General features: G+C 37.6%; 3 protein-coding genes across 3 annotated transcripts; 2 read left to right on the forward strand and 1 right to left on the reverse strand.

Annotated features, from left to right (window-relative positions):
• Positions 1-509: 509 nt before the first annotated feature.
• LOC143917667 (uncharacterized) lies at positions 510-2,724 on the forward strand. Its single transcript, XM_077439249.1, has 3 exons — positions 510-1,250; positions 1,343-1,486; positions 1,569-2,724. Exons 1-3 carry the CDS (start codon positions 1,125-1,127, stop codon positions 2,706-2,708), a joined length of 1,410 nt encoding a protein of 469 aa, XP_077295375.1. The 5' UTR covers positions 510-1,124; the 3' UTR covers positions 2,709-2,724.
• Positions 2,725-3,802: 1,078 nt separating this feature from the next.
• Positions 3,803-13,445, reverse strand: LOC143917817 (uncharacterized). The gene is made up of 15 exons (XM_077439411.1): positions 13,233-13,445; positions 13,030-13,161; positions 11,945-12,076; positions 11,820-11,867; positions 11,651-11,746; positions 11,452-11,569; positions 11,240-11,370; positions 9,415-9,552; positions 9,155-9,346; positions 8,997-9,070; positions 8,178-8,912; positions 7,992-8,103; positions 4,178-4,411; positions 3,955-4,108; positions 3,803-3,880 (listed from the first exon to the last, which is right to left on the reverse strand). The coding sequence occupies exons 1-15, from the start codon at positions 13,389-13,391 to the stop codon at positions 3,837-3,839; spliced, it is 2,499 nt and encodes an 832-aa protein (XP_077295537.1). The 5' UTR covers positions 13,392-13,445; the 3' UTR covers positions 3,803-3,836.
• Positions 13,446-17,041: 3,596 nt separating this feature from the next.
• On the forward strand, positions 17,042-19,148 carry LOC143917869 (uncharacterized). The gene is made up of 3 exons (XM_077439481.1): positions 17,042-17,276; positions 17,487-17,640; positions 17,812-19,148. Exons 1-3 carry the CDS (start codon positions 17,184-17,186, stop codon positions 18,891-18,893), a joined length of 1,329 nt encoding a protein of 442 aa, XP_077295607.1. The 5' UTR covers positions 17,042-17,183; the 3' UTR covers positions 18,894-19,148.
• The last annotated feature ends 1,891 nt before the right edge of the window (positions 19,149-21,039 follow it).

The raw sequence follows: 21,039 nt of genomic DNA on the forward strand, positions 1-21,039 counted from the left end.
CCATTTCACTTTCGGTTGCGTGAGGTAGACCCATAATATATGTATAAAGGATAACGTAAATGTTATATATGTACAACATTTTCCTCTATAAGTTCCAACCGAAATATATTCCCTTATAATTACAATGGTTCGGTGATTATTGGTCCCAAAGCACTTGCCAAAGTCACTAAAATTTTTATTTAATAACTTAATATGCCAACACTCAAGCGATGATATTTCGGTTCGGTGATTTTTCTTCACAAAGCGCTCGCTCAAAAGTCTCTAAAATCTCTATAACGGAACATCTGACGAAAAATCCATCATACTAACCTGAACTCTAATGCCAAATATTCCGTATTCGCGATTTTCATGTTAAAAATTGTCTTTTGGTCTATCGCAGTGTGACTTATAAATTACAAATCTTATTAATTATTAGTAATAATCCTTTTTCCATTCAAACGGTAATTGGACTATTCGTCACATTGGGGTGGTCACAAAGTCAATTTTTGCCATGAAAATCGCGAATACACAATATTTGGCACTCAAGTTCTCGTTACTATGTTAGTTATCGTTAGTATGATGGACTTTTCGGCTGCCAGATGTTCCGTTATAGAGATTTTAGTGACTTTGTGACGAGTAATTTGTGACCAGTAATCATCGAACCTCAAACAGCATCCAAAGCTTTACAAATCATTTTTGTCTCTGGCTACATTATTTTATTTTAGCTTTCTGCTCCCAATGTCATTTTTTGACAGCTGTCACTGTGATTAGTATTATATCCAATATAAATACCAAATCGATTATATATATATATACAAAGCTTTTTTTGAAAAAAAAAAATTGCCTGAACTCACTTCTTGTCAAGTCTTCATTGGAAAAGATTGTATTCAAATTATATCACATAGAATATTCGTTTGAAACAAACAAAAACAATGCCGAGACAAAAAGGTACCGAAATGCCGTTCCACCGCATTTCATGGCATTAAAATCCCTGCCTTTATATGTATGTTTGGATTGTATATTTATTGATACAAATTTAATACTTCAATATTCGAATATTATTTATATTGTATATTTTTTATTTGCTGTATCTATTTTAAACAAAATGTGAATGAAAGTAAAACTCTCGTTATACCGAAAATTAAATGATGTCGGAACTTGTGTGCCGTACTTGTCTACGTAGACGACCTTTGGGATGCTCTCTTTTGGACTATTGGCAAGATGAAACATTACATATCTATGAAATAATAATGTCTTTTTGCCAAATTCAAGTATGTGTTGATATGTATTTTTCGCGTATAAAGTTTAAATTTGAATTATAGTTTTTTGTAGATCAAACAAAACATTTTTATTTTACTTTCAGATCAACCCAAACGACCACTTACCTAATAATGTTTGTTTATCTTGTCTCGATGACATAAAAAATGCGTATTCTTTCAAAATCAAATGTGAAAGAGCTGATAGTATATTGATAGAGAATCAGACAATAATTCAAACAGATGAAGAGGTAAAACTTCATAGAATACAATTTATAGAAAAAATAGAGTACAAACTATAGAATTGACAAATATATTCTTTACTTTTTATAGAAAATTAACTTCATAGCTGATAATCTGTCTGCATTACAAGACTCGATACAGACCGCAAACTGCTTAAATGGTGTTATCAGATTAGAACCAGTTCCAAGTTTTGTATCTTGCGATGAAAGCAACAGTAGTAAAAACAACTATGATACATTCAACGGCGAAAATATGGAACAAAATGAACTAAGCGCAATTGAAAACGGTCAGTCATCAAAAAAACCATCCAAAAAGAAACCAATCAAGACTATAAAATCAAAAGCCAAGATCAGAAACTGCCTCCATTGCGCCTTTAAAACTAAAATACCATCACAGTTAAAAATCCACATGCACATTCACACGGGAGAGAAGCCCCTAGCATGCGAACTGTGCAACTTCAGATGCATTCAGACTTCCTCACTGCGGAATCACAAATTAACACACACCAACGAGAAGCCGTACGATTGCAAAGAGTGCGACTACAAATGCACAAACTCTTCGAGCCTCAAACGTCATTCCAGAACCCACACGAGCGATAAACCCTACTCATGCGACATATGCTCGTACCGGTGCGCTCAATCTTCACACCTGAAGGAACACCAGAGACTACACACCGGCGAGAGACCATTCCTGTGCGATCAATGCCACTATACATGCCGTTCAGCCTCAGCTCTGAAGACCCACAAGAACAACAAGCACTCCACTGAGAAGCGGTTCGCTTGCAGCGAGTGCAGCTTCAAGGCGAAGACCAAAAGCACACTCATGGTCCACAAGAAGACACACTCAGGAGACAAAAACTTCACGTGCGATCTCTGTCCATATCAATCGATCCAACTGTCGGCTTTGGAGAACCACAAGCGGATGGTACACACCGGCGAACGTCCTTTCGCGTGCGACAAGTGCTCGTACAAGTGCATCAACAGGCACTATCTCAAGATTCACCAACGTACTCATTTGTCTATCAAGATGTTCTCGTGCGACGAGTGCTCGTACACTTGTCACACCAGGTTCCAGCTGAAGAGTCACAAGATGACGCATTCCGGTGAAAAACCATTCCAATGCAGCATTTGCGAGTATCGGTGCACCCAATCGTATCTGTTGAGACGACATCATAAAAGAAATCACACTTTGGACGAGCCATCACGACCTCGAAATGAGCTGATGTGTTAGTTAGTATTCATCAGTATAAAAGGAAGCACATATGCATAAACAAGCCAGTAGATTCAATTACTGAGTCAGTAATGTTGGAAATCTACACTTTTTGTCTGTCCATTCATATTTCACGTCATTACAGACACACTTTCATTGACAATCAGTTTTGATAAGTATTATATTATTAAATGATTATGCACTTTAAATAAAGTCCAATGCACTCAAAGAAGTATGGAACGCTGTATGCTCAGCATACCGAGGAAAGACAGGAAGCGGAACATGTGGTTGAGAAGAATGGAAAGAAAAGTGGACATAGTGGATAGAGTAAAGAGATTGAAATGGCAATGGGCGGGCCACATGGCTAAAAGAATGAACGAAAGTTGGACCAAAGAAGTGCTTGAATGTTACCTGAGAGAATGCAAAAGGGTAAAAGTAAGATCACAGGGAAGATGGGTAGACGAAATTAGGAAAATGTGTGGCGTAAGATGGATGAGACACAAAACAGAGACGAGTGGAAGCATGTTGGAGAGGCCTTCATCCAGCAGTGGTTGGTGAACGACTGTAGATGATGATGATGATGAAATACTGTAGATCAAAAGAGACGTGTGTAACACAGCTCGGTGTATTTATATTGTGATTAAATAAATTCTGGAAGAACTGATGATTAAAGATGGGCCTTCGATTTATGCTTCTCACAAATAACAATAGACTTCCCCATTAGTGTTCAAAGCAAGAGAGCAAAAAAGCATGATTTTTCTAGGAGAATGACAATAATGAATAATTTTTTTTGTGCGGATCTTTGCTGATGATATTCGTATCTTTGTGGTTTCCCGGAGGAAGCTTCTCCTAAAAGGCAACTTACATATGTACATGTTTTCGTTCAGCTATTCATTATAGTGCCAAAATAATAAAGAGATTCTACATAGCTTAAAACTAATTTGAATAAAATGGCAGTGCTATGAACAAAAATGCACATTAAACAAGTTCAAAAGTTTGATTTTATACATGTACATATATCATAATGTAATTTTACAGTATATTTATATTTTATATATACATAATATATATTATAATGTTATATTATTTATAATAAAACGATAGTTTTTTTTATTAAAATTAAAATTATATTTATTTATTATTCAAAAGTCACAATTGGAATGTTTGAATTTCAGTTTGAGGTTTTGTTTTATCTATAAAATAATAAAAACCATTAGAATATGCTATTCCATAGACAAATGCATTTGAAATACAATTAAACGTATACCTTTTATTCTGAAATGAGATTCTAAATGAGTGTCCCTATGTCCAGTTGTTCTGAAGTTGATGAAACATATCGGACAAGAATGAGGTCTTTTTCCGATGTGTACGCTTTTATGTAATGATAAGGCACTTGTTGTAGAAAACTTTTTTCCACAGACCTGAAATTTAAATTTAAATCAAACATACAAGTGATTGGAGACATTCGTAGATTTGATATTGATATTTACTTGGCATGAGTATTTTTGCCGTTCGTCTGAAAAATGTCGACGCATGTGACATTTCAACGTCGACTTGAAGCCGAAACTATTTTTGCAGATCTCGCACGTGAACGGTTTTTCTTTAGTGTGAGTCCTAATGTGTCGGACGAGATCCGAAGGTTTGCGGAAGCTGGCCGGACAAAACTCGCAACAATTGCTCAACGGTGGGTCTTTATACTTTTGCTTGCTGATTTTCAAGATTTCCTATTAAAAAAAAAAACTTATTTATGATACTATATGTGTCGTTTGAAATCGGTGGCCCTTACGGCATAAACTCTGAGTTGATGAAGACTCGAAAGGTGAACTTGTACTAAAGCATTAAGATTAGGAGTGGAGTTTTAAGGGACATATACACATGTATATGTCCCTTAAATATCTACCCCCACTCCTAATCTTAATGCTTTGGTACATACATAGTGGGGAACATACGAGATCTCGTCCAGCACGGATTGTTGCCTATGAGCGAAGTCAACAGTATTGTCCCGTTCGTGGGTTGTTTCCCGATGCGTCGAGGATTGAGCTCCAAGCAGATGCATGCATGGGAACTGATATTGCGATATTACGAGGTGAGTAATGGCGAGTGTTATAACTAGTCACCGGAGCCTGAGGGGGCCGTGTATTGTTCAAAGGTTGTAAATGCATTGTTAAAGGTTTGCCGAACAATGGATAGCACTGTGACTATCCTATCTCTAGTTATAACTCAACACCAGCTAGGAAATTGTCTCAGAGGTTTAATTTGGACATTGTGGGTAATACAGCGATCTCGAACAAAGAAAGCATGTTGAGTGCTGAATATCTGTGCCGGACTGAACGCCAACAAATTGGTGGCTTGGCTTAACGTTATATTCAAGAAATAAAACTATAATGCAAATATGTTAGTCGCTGACGAGTTATGTTGCCAACACCGGTTTTCAAGACAGTCTGCAAAGTTTGGACCGACTCACGTCGTTTAAGTTCGATTTACCCATTGATTTGGCTGTTCGTCAGTTCCAAAACATTAAAGATGTATTCATGTAGTCCTCGCCCCTGCTGGTTAGATTTGGGGGTTTTGTGACTCCAAATCGATTGTTTCTTTATCAGAGTTTGCCAATTTTATCTGATCATTGCTGAAACGGTTCCTGAAAATTGGTATTAGATCTAATCCTGTTGTCACAAAATCTGCCTGTGTATAATTTGTAATAATTATACACAGTAATCTGAAATCTATAGATATCTCTATAGACATCTCTATAATTTCGTATTTATTATATGTATAAAAATTGTATACAAAAAAATCTAAAATTAATCCATAGATGTCTCTATGATTATTATTTCTGATTAATTGTTATATGCTATATATTCTGATTGTATATGTATGTATTACTGTATTTCTGAGTTCTGATTGTATGTATATGTATTCTGTATTTCGTTAACGTACACCCGTCGCATTGGAGCAAATCTGTAATGTCGAGTGTGTATTGATTTGTAACAATAAAATAAATAAATAAATAAATATGTTTATATATAATAGAATGAGTTGTGTGATATGTATTCATGGCTACAATCTTTAAGGAGACACCTCTGATAGAGTGCTTCAGTATTGAATATGAAATGCGGTCACAATTAAACTGTATATGGAAGTAGTTCTGCAAGAAGAATCCAATCCTCTAATGAATTTGACAAAAGTATCTTAACAAATGTTGTTTATATAATGCAAACTTATAAAATTAAGTAATATATAGTAAGCAACAATACGAACGACATATTATTGCCTACTATGTGCGTATGTATGGTAATGAAAATGAAAACAAAAATTGCATGCATATGTACTACTAGTGTTGTGCCCATTGATTTCAATGGGTGGCTTTGATACACGAATTGAAATAAAATTGTATGTATAGTTATATGTATATAAATAACATATAACTATTCACCCGTTCGAAATGATGAATGTGTGTACGCTCCTGCGCAGCGCATTTGACAATGACGTCACCTGTCGCTCAGGCTGAGCGACGGGTGACTATTTTGACGGACAGACTATTCTGTCTGAGATAACGCTCGCAGTACTATAATAATCGTTTCGATTCGACATACGTACATATTGTTACGTACGCCGCGGATTAAGCGAATAGAATCCCAGAGACTGTGTGACCGTTCAAGGATTATCTGTAACGGATATCTGTTAACGGATTAACTAAATGCATACCGTGCGACTGGTATAAGTGGTTTTAAGGATTAGCGACAAGCTAAGTGCATGTAAGCTAAACAATGATTGCACTTCTCATACTGTGGGAATACATATCCGAATACGTGACTATACAGTAGGTAAACAGATTAGACGTCCTGAGAGATCTACCCCTTATAAGGCGGTACGTAAGCGATATCAGGTCATTCTGGACTGAGCACTGTCAGTACGTATATCTCCTGAATCATCAATAAATGCTGTGAAACGACTGTTGGCCTTTTACTTGGATCCTCCACCCACCCATACGCAACAATATGTACTTAATGGCTAAACCACTGCCAAAACGTATATACGAATACAATAATAAAAGAAAAAAACTTCTATATATACTGTTGGTTACCAATGTTTCCTCTTGGCAGAGAATTTACCACCATCTATTGAAAATTTGTTTAATTAATTTTTCTATTGGTGTTTTATATTTTTTTACATAAATGTAGATAGCTAGTTTTTACCTTTTTTTTCATATTAAACAATGAAATATAAATATATTTGAAAGGGTTTGAAAAAAAATTGACTGTGTGGGGATCGAACACATGACCGACGACACATTTCTTTCAATTTTTTTAATTTAATAACTTAATATGCCAACACCCATGCGATGATATGTCATCGGGTACAATACTAGTTATAATTAAATACGCATATGTTATATCGTGTTCACTGACTTAATGTATGCGCATAAATTAATTATCAAATTTAAAGTATGCGCATAAATTACACTGAGCAACAAAAAAAATTACGTTTTTGAGTTAGCAGAGCGGAGACTAACCAACCTTTTCTAACTTTGACCCACTGAATTCGAATATGATGATGATTTTTGTTTGTTGGGGATCGTTTACGAGATATGAGCGTTTAAAAAAATGCGCGATTTTTACAGTTATTGGATTGTATTGTATATATAGTATTGTTGTGCTCAAAGTGAGTATTGGAATCAATTGTCAGACGTTTTTCCTATTCGTTGTGATATTTTATTGATTTAAAATACTTATAATTAATTGTCTAGCGAATTTTAAAAGTCAAAAATATATTTTTTTTTATGGATTTTTTCTCCATGCTATTTTGCATTTATTTCACCTCGTTTATAAGGATTGGTTTTCTATCTCAATATATTTTTTTTTATCTAAACGTACTAACTCGAGCGGTAATTGCAAATTAAATGCTTTCGTTGTGTATATGGTTGTATCGCGTAATATTTTGGGTGCAAGCGAGATGGCATGTAATCCACCTCACAGAGTACAACGGTCGGACTACATGCGATCTCGCTTGCACCAATACATTCTCTCGTACATATATCTTCAATACATACTCGAAACTACTATTATAGTACGGCGAGCGTTATCTCAGACAGACACAGAATTGCGATATTATATACATTTCAATTGAGAGGTCTGCAGCCTGCAGCCCACGTGGACGACAAAAATAGTATGCATTTGTACTATACTGGGAGGACTGCAGCCCCGCAGCACATATGAACGAGCCGCCAAAAATGAACTCATACTACGAGTTCATTTTTCGAGTCTTCATCAACTCAAGAGGTTGTGCATTAAATGCCTAAAATACCTTGAACATTTTCAATTCGTTCTTCATTATAGTTGATTCAGAGTTTTTTTTATTCTTCGTTCGTTTGTCAATATTTGCATCACTTTGATTCACATTTTGGTCGACAAATTTCCTATTGAAAAATTAACTTTTAGAAGAGTGAAATTTTAAACTAAACCAATCAGTTATATGTATATAAAAACTTACAGAATATCAACATCGGTGATTTGATTGTTGGAATTAATAAGAACGTTATCAACAGTCGGTGTGAATGCTTGAGCACTTTCCTCGCTTAAATTCGGTAGTGACATGGATACGATTTGAACGTTATTTTGCAACTCGTTCTCTTTTTCAATATTAGATTCATTAAAATTATCAATGCCCATTTCATAATCGATGACACCATCTATTATGAAACTTGGATTGTTTGTTAACGTATTCGTTGAATTGTCATCGATTATGTTGTGCTCTCCGTTGATGTCGACTAAAATATTTTCTAAATACACATTATCTAGTGGATGAGTTTCGTTGGGTGTAATTTTGTTGTGTTCCAAGATATTGTTTTCAAACGGTGCTATTTGTTGTTCATTCGTAACGTTCAGCTGATCAGTATTGGTGATTGTCGGAAAATAATTTGGGTCTATATAAATATTCTCTATGCTGAAATTGAGAACGGAATCTGCATTGTTAAAACTGGTGCTATTCAAGACTGAACTGTTGCATAGTGACGAAATATCAGTGTCAATGTTGCTCTGGTCGACCATCGATTCCGTTGACAGTAATTGGAAACTCAAGTTATCATCGCTGTTGATATTTTCCAATGATAAATTTGGAAATGATTTTATAGGACTCGTGTGGTCTTCCTTATTGATTCCATTGATAACTAATTGAGAATAGTCAGTCTTATCCGTGTTGTCTTTATCTATTTTTTCATGATTTGTTCTAGTTTCAAATAAAATATTAAAATGTTAAGTACGTCCAAATAAAAAATTAAGCACTGATAAATGTATGCAAATAAATAATTACCTTATTTTATGTAACTTTTTTTGATGAACATAAAGATGAGAAGATTGACGAAAACTCTTATCACATATGTTACACTAAAAATATTGCAATAAATTACAAAAACATTGGGAAAAAATTGTAGCTATTTACATACATACATAAGCTTGGAATGAAATTACCTTATATGGTTTGAGATTGAGATGTATAGAGAAGTGTCTTAGTAAATCTGTGTTCTTTTTAAAAACTTTTGGACATGAATTGCAGTGATAGGTTTTCCTCGTTGGTTTATTTTTACTGTCATCATTTGTCAAGAAAATGTTTGAAGGAGATTTTTGTGAAGTTAGACACAAATCTTTGCTCGTTAAGAGATCCTATAAAAGAGCACTTACAAAAATTATTCGTAATAGAAATGCAAAAAAAAAAACAGAATGATACGCACTAATTTAGAAGAAGAATCGTCTGGAAATAGAGCATTCTGTATCATCTCAATATCAGTCTGTGAATTTTCATTCAGATTTGCTAGACTTTTCATGACGTCATTAATTGTGTCGGAAATCATCTGATCGTCGGTCAAATTCTGAAATTTAAAAAAATTATATTTTCACACAGAAAAAAGTTACATGTATAATTCTAGGTAAATTATTCGAAATCAATTAGTCGAATGCGAGTTGGTCGAAGAGAGTTACTCAAATGGCAATTTATCAAAGAGCGAGTCATTCGAACGACACATTTTTCGATCGACAAAATCCTTGAATGACAAATTGTTCAAATGTAAATTATTACGTTGACGAATATATGGCGCTTTTGTATTGATAATTTCAAGTTTATTTAAAACATAAAAATATTATTGTTTTGATGATGTTGCGTTTTTCTGAATCTGGAACCAGAGTCGATCACGTTTTCATGGTTTTTAAAAAATGTGTTTGAACGGTTGCAACATGTACAATATAGCTGCAAAAGGTAACAGATACAAAATTGTTTGTACAATTTGTTAAAATTGGTTTATTCGTCATTAGGAGGGGAATCTTTTTTTAAAGCTTTAAATTAAATAAGTTTTGTTACGTACGCCGTGGATTGAGCGAATTGTACTTAGACCAACGGATATCTGTTATCGGATTAACTAAATGCATGCACTTACTTCCAAAGATTATATCTGGACTCTAAGTGCATTTAGGCTAAACAATGACCGTTATTAGTTATTTCTCAGAATCGGTACGGGGAGACCCAATATCGGGGAAATACGTATCCGAATACGTGACTATACAACAGGTAAACAGATTAGGCGTCCTGAGAGATCTACCCTTTATAAGGCGGTACGTAGGCGATATCAGGGCATTCTGGACTTAGCCGTGACACTGCGTGTATCTCCTGAATCATCAATAAATGCTGTGAAACGACTGTTGGCCTTTTACTTGGATCCTCCACCCACCCCTACGTAACAGTTTGAAAATTATATGTTACTAAGCCATCTGTTAATTGAAAAATAACGGTACAGCGAGTGCATATCCAGCGAAACCAATTATGTCAAACGGTGCGCCGTTTGACATAATTGGTTTCGAGGATTATCTCCAGGCTTAAGTGCAAGTCGGCTAACAATGAGAGACCCCCGAATGCACTTAGCGGCAGTAACGGCACTCGGTCGCTTTCCCGTGGAGTACTCAGAACTGACAGCGCGATAGCGTGGGACTGAGTACCTTGGATCGTGGGAATGCATATCCGGGTACGTGCCTAAACAATAGGGAAGTAACCGGACGTCGAATTTGCAGTGAGCGACCTGCCCGTTATAAGCACGTACTTAGGCGATATCAAGGCATTCTGGACGGAGCACGGACAGTGCGTGGATCTCTTGAATCACCCAATAAATGCTATGAAACGACTTTGGCCTTTTATTTGAATCCTCCACCCACCCCTACGCAACAATATCAATAAACGGTTTGGTGATTATTCCGCAAAAAGCGATCTCGCGCACGTCACTAATATCTCAATCACGGAACATCTAGCACCCAAAAACTCCATCAATCGAAAGCTACGTACGCGAAATATTGTACTAACGAGAACTCAAGTATCAGGTATTCCGTATTCGCGATTTTTCCGTTTACATAATAAACATATTACCGCCGGTTTAAAAATTGGCTCACAATACGCATTCCATAAATTGCTATTCGAAAAATATGTCTTTCGAGCAAATTGAACTTGAAATTCGAACAAAACGTCACGAAATATTTACCGGATATGTAAATATATGAATATAAAACTAAGAATACCTTGTGAAATTTATTTATATGAGCTTCCATAAACTGTTTGTGTCGGAAAATGGATGAACAATAAGGGCAGTTGATGGCATCCTGTGGAATCACAGATGGATGTGATAACTTTAGATGTACTTTTAAATTACCTAAATAAAAAAATAATAATTTAGAATACTATTTATGTAGTTGTAATTTATGATTAAATCAATCTGAGAAAATTTTATTACCCCGTTGATTAAACGAAGCCGGACATCGGGAACACTTGTGAGGTCGGTCATTTGTATGTTTTAAAATGTGAAGGTTCAGAGTAGATTTTTGACTAAATCCAGTACCACAATGATTACACTAAAACACGTGTACAATGAGAACTTTGAACAATATATGTACATATGTAAATTGATGCTGCATAACTACTGAAAACTATACCACAAAAGGTTTCTCTCCTGTGTGAACTCTGATGTGCCTTTCAAGTAAACTTAACTTCGGGAATGTTTTAGAACAAAACATGCATATGGGATTTTTCTAGATAAAAAAACAAAAATGAATTTATTTAACAGTTAAAATTTAAAAAACAACAGACAAATAAAATAAATACCTTGTTTTTGACATATTTTTTAGGAACCAATCGGACTACTTCGGTAACCTGAAATTAGAAAATAAAATTGAAAAACGATTTTATTGAACATGAAAATATCCGGAATACACAAAGTGCCAAAATACCTGATGCTTCTTCAATAAATGTGACATTAGCACAGCGCGCCTAGTAAATTTCAATTTGCAATTACAATCATCCGAGAGAGGACACGTTGTTCCAACTTCCCAATGATCCAATACGTGTCGCAACAATTCATCCTGCAAAATTTACAAATTTAATATAATCATATATAAAATACCTTTCAAGTAGTCTCTTAAATATTCAAATAATTGGAAGATTAATATGAGCAAGGATGGATTCTGCTCGTCATGTGAATAACACAGTTGATTATAGATGTGAAAATGGCTGGTGTGTTCAATCGGACAACACTGACAAAGTGGGTGCTAATTAAATGAACTTTTTATTTAATCATTTTCACTTTCATAATAATAATTTACACTCTTTATAAATATATTGCACGAAAAAAAATTATTATATTTAACTTTCATTATATTTGTACGAATATAGCACAACTTCTACTATCCCGAATCGAGGTCGATGATTTCACTTATTTCCCCAATCGAACTCGAGCTGTACTATAACATCATCGCGTCCTGTACGAACACGTAAAATCAATCTTGGCCGAAATGCCTTCGTTCGAATTAGACCAAAGACACCATCAACTCGTTCTAGATACGCAATCATGAGTACACGGAAACCCCCAGAGACGATGACCTTATCACATAACATTCAGGCACAGTTACACAAAGGATAACCTTGACCCCGTAGGAATCTTCCAGAATATGATCTCACTAGTCTATAATCAACTAGTATATAAACCAGCGCATCATCCCCAGATACTAGTGAGCTTCAGGAGCTCAGCCTGCTCACTCCTCCGAAGCTGAGGATTTACCTCCTTCGCTGTACATACAAACACACCTGTATTAACTGAGCAATAAAGATCCTCTTCCAAACACACACGTGTTTCTACAGCCCGGGACACAGTCATCATACCTTCCCTGCCTACATATTTAACATTTAATAAATTATTCCAACATTCAACAAATATATTGCACATTTGAAATATTATTATCACTTAAATTTATTGCTTGGACTCTTAAACTTATAAAGTTTTACTGCTATTGAAAAAAGTATATAAACAAAATTATACCTTGGATGAAAAAGAGAGTGCGCATAGTGTGCACGGGAATGTATTCCGTTTGTCGGGATGATGTTTAATAACATGACGTTGTAGCATATTTCCTGTTCTGCACACCGATTCGCAATACTCGCATTTTGACATCTAAAAGAAATAGACTATTAGTGTGTTTTGTCGAATGCGAATGTAATTCAATTGTTTGAGTAGTGAATTACTGTGATCTTTGGAAGAACGGATCTGCCATCTTTTGGAGGGCGACCGGGGGCGCGGCCCCTCTTCTGGGGCCCCTGGATGGCTTCGAGTCCATCGTCACCCCCAATTTCACTCCCCTCTGAACAAGCGATCGTCTCATTTATATTCGCGTCTTCCCACATGTTTTCTGTCTGTCACTTTGACAGCTGACGCTTCTGTTTCAATGCTGCCACTATAGAAAAAAAGCTAGTGTTCTTCGTACAGTAAAAATTGTAGCTCAACACAATCAAGATTTGATGCGTACAAAATGGATTTAAAAATGATAAAATAACCTCGATTCACTAGAGTAAAACTTCTACTTCCGGTTGAGGTAAAAATATTTAAAATATAAACTAGTTTATGGGTCTACTCTGTTCCACACACTTGAAATATTTTGACATTCGTTTTCTTGACTTTTTCGGAGTATTTCGTCGTCGAGCTATAGATCTGTTACTGAGATTTGGCGTGAAGGGCTTGTCTAATGTCAGTGAATAGGTGAATAGCATGCTGTTACACTGCATTCAATAATAAAAAGACGCTCTGTCTCTTTCGCGCGCTTCTGTCTGAGAGCGAGAAGGCGCCAACTCTCAATAACATTCTGTACATATGTATACAAGTGTTTTATATAATGAAATTGTAGGCGGGGTACATGTGTGTTGACCGTATCCCGGCCTAACGAAACACTGTTGTGCTAGTTTTATAAAGTTTTATTGTTTGCCTATGGTTGTACAAAGGTATGGTATTTGTGGGCAAAAGTATGTCGTTCAGCGGTCTCTGGATATGGTAGAGTGTCGCTGGCTCGGCATTCAGCTATGTTCAGAAGGTCTCTGGATGCGGCAGTGTGTTGCCGGCTCGTTGTTCGGCTATGTTCGGAAGGTCTCTGGATACGGCAGTGTGTTGCTGGCTCGTCCGGCTGGTTGATCTTCCAAGTCCGCGTAGTGTAGTGGTGGCTGGTCAGGAGCTGTATGTTGACTGGTCTGCTGCTGTGTGTCGACGCTTGCTGCTGTGGGTCGACTGGCGTTGTTTGGGTTGTACCTCCTTTTATAGTGTTTCTGGAATCGCCTGACCCATGGTGGTGGTTTGTTGATGCGTAAGCGAGGAATGTTCTTTTGTCGAGGGGTAGAATTTTCTGGAACGATTGGCGCCGTTCCGCTCGATGTATTTTAATGGTGGCGGCGTGTTTCGACCGTTTTGGTTCCACTCGACTGGTAGGGGCGTTCCGCTTGAGTTTAATATAATGACTGCAGGTGTGTGTCGTCTGGGTTTCGTTCCGCTCGAGTGTGAAGGGTGGATCATTCTCGAAGGATTTTGGCATCGTTCCGCTTGAGTTGGATTTGGCGCCGTTCCGCCTGAGTTTAATATAATGACTGCAGGTGTATGTCGTCTGGGTTTCGGGAATGTAGTTTGTTGTTGCGGAATATTCTCGAATGTTTCGATGACGATGACGATGACGAGATTCCTACAAAATATTTAATTTACAAGGTAGAAATTGATGAATTGATTTTTAAATGTTTGTATGAATTGATTTTTAAATGTTTTATATGTAGGTGTGTTAACAGCGTATAAAGGTCTGACCGTACTGTAGGCATATAGTACAACTTAAATGATCTCACCAGGTCACTGCGACACATATCCAGGAAAGTCATTAACGCTTGGCACACGCTCGCCTCGTAAAAAGGTCGACACGTGTTTCTATACACGTGTCTTGGAAACAAAGGAAGAACACACTGAACCCATAAAAACCACAAACTACGTCCAGGCGTATGAACCCATAAAACCACGCTCGAAGCATAAATAGGTCAGCACGAGTACCAAGAACAAAAGATGTGCACACGACACACTTCAACCCAAAACGTTTATAAAGCAACGCAGCAACCTTCACCGGCAGAGTGAGCCTCTGGAGTTCAAACAGATCACTTCTCCGAAGAAACCTCTTCGTACATACAATAACCATTGTACCAATTGAACGCAAATAAACGATCCTCTTTCAAACTACACAACACGTGTTTCGTTAGACCGGGATACGGTCAACACACCTTCCCTGTCTTACACTGATGACCGCCGACTACTAAATTGGCGATCTTACACTGGTGACCGCCGACTACTAAATTGGCGATCTTACAGTAATATGCGTCAAACGAACGAACCGACACTTCACAACAGTGTGCGACAATATTAGGTAAACCGCACTTGAACGACAGCGATGCGACACCACGCAGTAAATTATGTCAATGGACGAAACGGACGCTATTATAGTATCTTTGATATGCGAGGAAGAAGAACAGTTGATAAAAACCAAAAGATGATGACTACATGCTATTTCAAAGTCACGATATGAAGAAGGAGAATAATTGTCGCAAGGCAACCCCCACTCAACGACACTTACGTCACGTTGCGAATGACACCTTGCATCAAAGTTGGTCGGAAAGTCAACTTTGTCACACGGTATCGTTCTACGTTATGCGGCTGTCGCGCAGTGCGTTATGTCTCATACAAACAATATTTGGTCGCATACTGTTGTGAAGTGTCAGATCGTTCGATTGACGCATAGTGCGGTCAGACCTTAAATCTATGAATGATTACTGTACGGACGCCAGGGGCTCTCAATCGAGATGCCACCTGATGTCGTTTTAGCTGCTCAGCGGTAAGCGTCGGCGTGGTTTTCCCCCAATGGTGCCTACTGATCGTCGTCTGTGATCTGGTCTCTGCTGATGGCTGCTCTGCTCTCTGTCTCCCTCTCTCGTACCATGTGCGTATTTAAGCGTGATGTTGGGAGATGGAAATGGAAGGAGATTGTATATAATGACAACAGGTCGTAAATATGTTTTGTATACAACTATATTTCAAGTTAAATGTACAAAGAGCAAGCAGGGGGAAAGGGGGGGAATTCGTATACAAAGAACACATGTTGTGTGGCTTGAGGTTATGCACCAAGCACGCGTGTCTGAGTTGCCTGCCTTCGGGACGAAGACAGACCAGGTTTCCTCAATACACCCCGGATGAATACTGGAGCTGGTCTCCTAGTATCGTCAAACATCAACAGTCTCGAACTGGATATTCGGGATCGAGGAAACGCGCCGCTTAGAAGCAGTGTTCAAACGGCGGCGGTTGGAGCGGGAGTGTTTCTGTTGCCCACATCAGGGTGGCCAGCTCGTGGGTCCTAAGGCCACGAAAGCCGATCATCAGACAATTGGTCTGAACAATCACAATATGTATTCTTTATTAACATTTGATTTGATCGACTTGATTTTGTTGCCTCCCCTTCAAACTTCAAATGAAATAGATAGTGATAATGACAATGAAAACACTATGGAGGATGAACGAATGAGACGACTGGCATGTTAATGCACGTGTTTATTATATGACAGCTGAAGACAGAGTGAGTAGTGGCTCTCCGAACCCAGCCGGGTTGGTCCCCACTCGCAGGAAGGCAACCAAACTCGACCATGTCGTATAAGCGAGCCGCCACAACACAAATATTATTATGTTTTCCATTATTGTGATGCCAAATTGGAAGTAAAGTTTCTTACCGAATGTGAATTGGAATTTATGTTAATTGGACTATTCGTCACATTGGGGTGGTCACAAAGACCATTTTTGCCGCGAATACACAATATTTGGCACTCAAGTTCTCGTTACTATGATAGTTATCGTTAGTATGATGGACTTTTCGGCTGCCAAATGTTCCGTTATAGAGATTTTAGTGACTTTGTGACGAGTAATTTGTGACCAGTAATCACCGAACCGGAATTTATGTCAATCTGTGCAAGGCCGGTAAAAGTATTGTTATGTTATGTTGAGACGGGACGCGATTCGACTGTCAAATAAAGTGGCGACTGTCAGTTGTCTTTGTCGTTTGTTGCTCTTTATCGGTAGTCCTTATGCTTTTACCATTTTGAGACTTGAAAGTTCAATCCATAATAAAATTATCGATTATGGAGTTGTGTCAGTGTTGTATGTCTGACGATGGGTTGGCGAAGGCCACCGGAGAACCACAGGATCTAGTAGCTGCTTGCTTCTCAATTCAGGTATTGTTTCAAGTTTGTTTATCGACCTTGTTATACATCATCTTTCGATCTATTCGTCTAGAAAAAAATATGCTTAGACAGTGAAATGGGAAATTTGTCAAATAATCAGTTTCTATTTTTAATATATATATATGTCTGTAATTGAATAGAAAAATATCCGCAAAAATTGCATATAATAATGGTGTAATATGAATTTTTAATTTTTTTCAGCTTATGGATGATAAAACATATGATATTCCACGTTTCGTATGCAACACATGTATCAGGAGGTTGAAAGAAAGTTACTCCTTCAGATGTCAGATTGAAGATACACAGTTGAAATTGAAAAATGCATATTCAAAAAGAAGTCCAAAAGAAGTTCAAGGTTCATACAGAATTTTTAATAGTACTTGTAATATTGCATGTATTTAAATCTCATTATTCCTATTTGCTTCCTTGTGTGTATTTTCATATTCAGCATAATATTTAAATTTATATTTGCACTCATCTGGTTAATGTTGTGATGCATAAAACAATTGTGTTTTTAATTTTTTAGTTGAATACGTGACGGATGATGAAATTATCAAGACTGAGTATTTGAGCGATGATTCACAAATAAACTATGACAATTCCAGTGAAAATTTTGAAATACAAACAATGGAAGACTTTGAAGATAAACAGTTGTTTAAAGGAAAGCCCAATAAACAGAATAAAAGAAACAAGCGAACTTACAAGAACAACGGTTCTGAAGAAGATTCAACACTGGCGCCTATATATTGCAAAGAAGAATTTTCCCCGGCTACGATAAGAAAATTACACAATTCCAATACTAAGAAGAGGAAACGACCAAAAGACATGTCTAGGGAGGAGACCGTTCATTACAAACGATTGTGTAATCGTTACCGATACGCTAAAGCTATTCCTTTTAAATTAGACGAGTCGGCCGTTGTTTGTCATCTATGCAACGAAGCATTCACCACTCATAAATTTCTAGTATCTCACATGGCGACACACTATCCGAACCACATTTGCGATCTGTGCGGAAAGTCGTTCGTCTTGAAGACGCATCTCTTAGGCCACATTCGGACGCACGACTCGGAGAAAGTCTCCTGCTCCGTATGCAACAAACTCTTGAAAAAATCGAGCATGACCCGACATCTGAGAACGCACTCCGGCAACAACGAAGTGTATGCTTGTCCGCACTGTCCCGACCGATTCGTCTCTTTCAGCACCCGTGTGAATCACCTGGCCAAGATGCACAACGTTGACATATTTAAATATCACTGTAAAATCTGCTCCAAGAAATTCCATCTAGCCAACAGTCTGTCGAAGCACGTGCGACGATGTCATTTCCAAGAGTTGAACGCGACTTGCGAAGAGTGCGGTAAGGGATTCTTCGATAAGAAATCTCTCACCGAGCATATGCTAAAGCATACGGGCGAGAAAAACTTCCAATGTAAAATCTGTTTGAAGTCTTACGCTAGGAAATGCACCCTCAGAGAGCACGTTAAAATTCACGACAACGTCAAAAAGAGTCACCAATGCACTGTTTGTGATAAAATCTTCACGCATCGGGGCTCGTTGAAAACCCACGTGTGGAAAGTGCATCAGCATTCCAAAGAAGAATTTGGAATATAGTTACTACCCACACTTTTTCAACGTCGATGTTTTAATATTAAATATTTGTTGATCGTTTTTATTTTGATAAGTCGCAATGTACATATATTTTTTTTTTATTCCTTAAAATGTATATTTTTATAAATACATATGTATAATATATGATGACTATAATGTTTGCTAAATATGAACGGCCATGTCGCTAGAAGGTTATTAAATATTTTAGATGTGCTACATTATTAATTGATAATAAAATGAAATGAATTTTAAAATCTACATAGTTTTATTAGTACGCCCCAGAAACAAATACTCGCATATATGTATGTAATAACAATGACTATGTTGGGTATATATTCTTGTATATATGTACATAAATAAGTACATAATGCATTAGTTGGCATACAATGCTTTGAACATGGTCACGGGTTCAAATTTTGGTCACGGGTTCAAATTCCACTGGTTTCTGCCGGCCAGACCATCTAGACCAGATTTGTGACTCCAGGTCGATCGTTTCCTATCAGAGTTTTCCAAATTTATCTGATTTTCATTTAAACGGTTCCAACAAATTGGCAACCTTAAACATTTTCTCGCAAAATCTCGAGTTTTCAGCAATTTCGAATTTCGCTGAATTGTATAAAATGTTGAAGACTTACAAATTTGACCATAGATGTCTCTGTGGATATTCATTGATATTGTAACGTATACTAAACAGAGCCGCCGAGTAATGGCGATCGGATTAGGCCGGGTAGCGTCCTGAGAGACCGTGAGACCGGTGTAAGTGGTTTTAAGGAAAGCTAAACAATGATTGCACTTCTCATACCGTGGGAATACATATCTGAATACGTGACTATACAGTAGGTAAACAGATAAGACGTCCTGAGAGATCTATCCCTTATAAGGCGATATCATGGCATTCTGGACTGAGCACTGGCAGTGCGTATATCTCCTTAATCATCAATAAATGCTGTGAAACGACTGTTGGCCTTTTACTTGGATCCTCCACCCACCCCTACGCAACAATATGTATTTATGTACTCTGTATAATACTGTTACGTACACCGCTGAGTAAGTGCAATCGGATTAGGTTGAATAGCATCCCAGAGACCTTGTGTGACCGTTATAATTGGTTTCAAGGATTATCTCCAGACTAAGTGCAAGTTGGCTAAACAATGGCCACCAAATTGGCCGCTATTGTTCCCTTCTCAGAAGTGACCGATAGCGTGGGACTGAGTGTCCTGGGAATACATATCCGGGTACATGCCTAAACAATAGGGAAGTAACCGAACGTCGAAGATGCCCTGAGCGACATATCCGTTATAAGGCGGTACTTAGGCGATATCAAGACATTCTGGACGGAGCACTGGCGGTGTTTGTATCTCCTTAATCACCAATAAATGCTGTGAAACGACTGTTGGCCTTTTATTTGGATCCTCCACCCACCCCTACGCAACAATATTGATAATATTTGAATCAAATGTACAATGTTTCTGGCCAGGAAGGCGCGTTGGGGTTAACTGTTTTCCTTCCTGGTATAAATTAAAAAGATACAATAGCAGAGTGTGGTTAGCGAGCGAGCATATTGCTACACGTATGAGACACTTGCCCTTTGGCAGGCCTGACGTCAAAGAAATGTAATAATAACAGAAGTGGCTTTAGGCGTCATGGTTTTGTAAGATATGGGTATAGCTGTCGCCATAATCGAGGAATATGAATAAATATTTATCAGATACACAGGTCTGTTACCGCGAGTTGGCGCGAACAAATGTGCTTGTGTTGTGTAGGTGAATAGGTGGATAGCATGCTGTCACACTGCATTCAATTATAAAAAAAAATGTCCTGTTGCTTTCGCGCGCTTCTGTGTGAGTACGAGAACGCGCCAACTCTCAGTAACAGATCTGTACGTCAAACACCAAACACCAGACTGGCGAAAACTAATTAAGTATGGCGATAGCCATACTGCAATCTTACGCCTAAATCCACTTCTATTATTATTAGATTTCTCTGCCTGACATATTATGGAGGTAGGGCGAGTGAGACGACTGCGTTGGTAATGCACAACTATTTATTTCGACAGCCGGGGAGGAAGTAAATGCTTACCGGCGAAGCACTGGCCAACCGATGGTTTTACGGCCAGTACTTTGGGACTGCCACCGTATAATAAACTCTG

This window comes from Arctopsyche grandis, chromosome 10 (assembly GCF_051622035.1).
Source record: "Arctopsyche grandis isolate Sample6627 chromosome 10, ASM5162203v2, whole genome shotgun sequence".
NCBI lineage: Eukaryota > Metazoa > Arthropoda > Insecta > Trichoptera > Hydropsychidae > Arctopsyche > Arctopsyche grandis.

What these genes read in the sequence shown, in the direction of transcription:
- LOC143917667 (XM_077439249.1), top strand. Translation starts at nt 1,125, where the DNA reads ATGATGTCGGAACTTGTGTGCCGTACTTGTCTACGTAGACGACCTTTG. An exon ending in TGTCTTTTTGCCAAATTCAA is followed by an intron (nt 1,251 to 1,342) that starts GTATGTGTTGAT and finishes TTTTACTTTCAG; the next exon opens with ATCAACCCAAACGACCACTT. An exon ending in TAATTCAAACAGATGAAGAG is followed by an intron (nt 1,487 to 1,568) that starts GTAAAACTTCAT and finishes TACTTTTTATAG; the next exon opens with AAAATTAACTTCATAGCTGA.
- LOC143917817 (XM_077439411.1), bottom strand. Translation starts at nt 13,391, where the DNA reads ATGTGGGAAGACGCGAATATAAATGAGACGATCGCTTGTTCAGAGGGG. An exon ending in ATTTATTGAAGAAGCATCAG is followed by an intron (nt 11,868 to 11,944) that starts GTATTTTGGCAC and finishes TTCTAATTTCAG; the next exon opens with GTTACCGAAGTAGTCCGATT. An exon ending in ACGATTCTTCTTCTAAATTA is followed by an intron (nt 9,347 to 9,414) that starts GTGCGTATCATT and finishes GCTCTTTTATAG; the next exon opens with GATCTCTTAACGAGCAAAGA.
- LOC143917869 (XM_077439481.1), top strand. Translation starts at nt 17,184, where the DNA reads ATGGAGTTGTGTCAGTGTTGTATGTCTGACGATGGGTTGGCGAAGGCC. An exon ending in CTGCTTGCTTCTCAATTCAG is followed by an intron (nt 17,277 to 17,486) that starts GTATTGTTTCAA and finishes AATTTTTTTCAG; the next exon opens with CTTATGGATGATAAAACATA. An exon ending in AAGTCCAAAAGAAGTTCAAG is followed by an intron (nt 17,641 to 17,811) that starts GTTCATACAGAA and finishes TTAATTTTTTAG; the next exon opens with TTGAATACGTGACGGATGAT.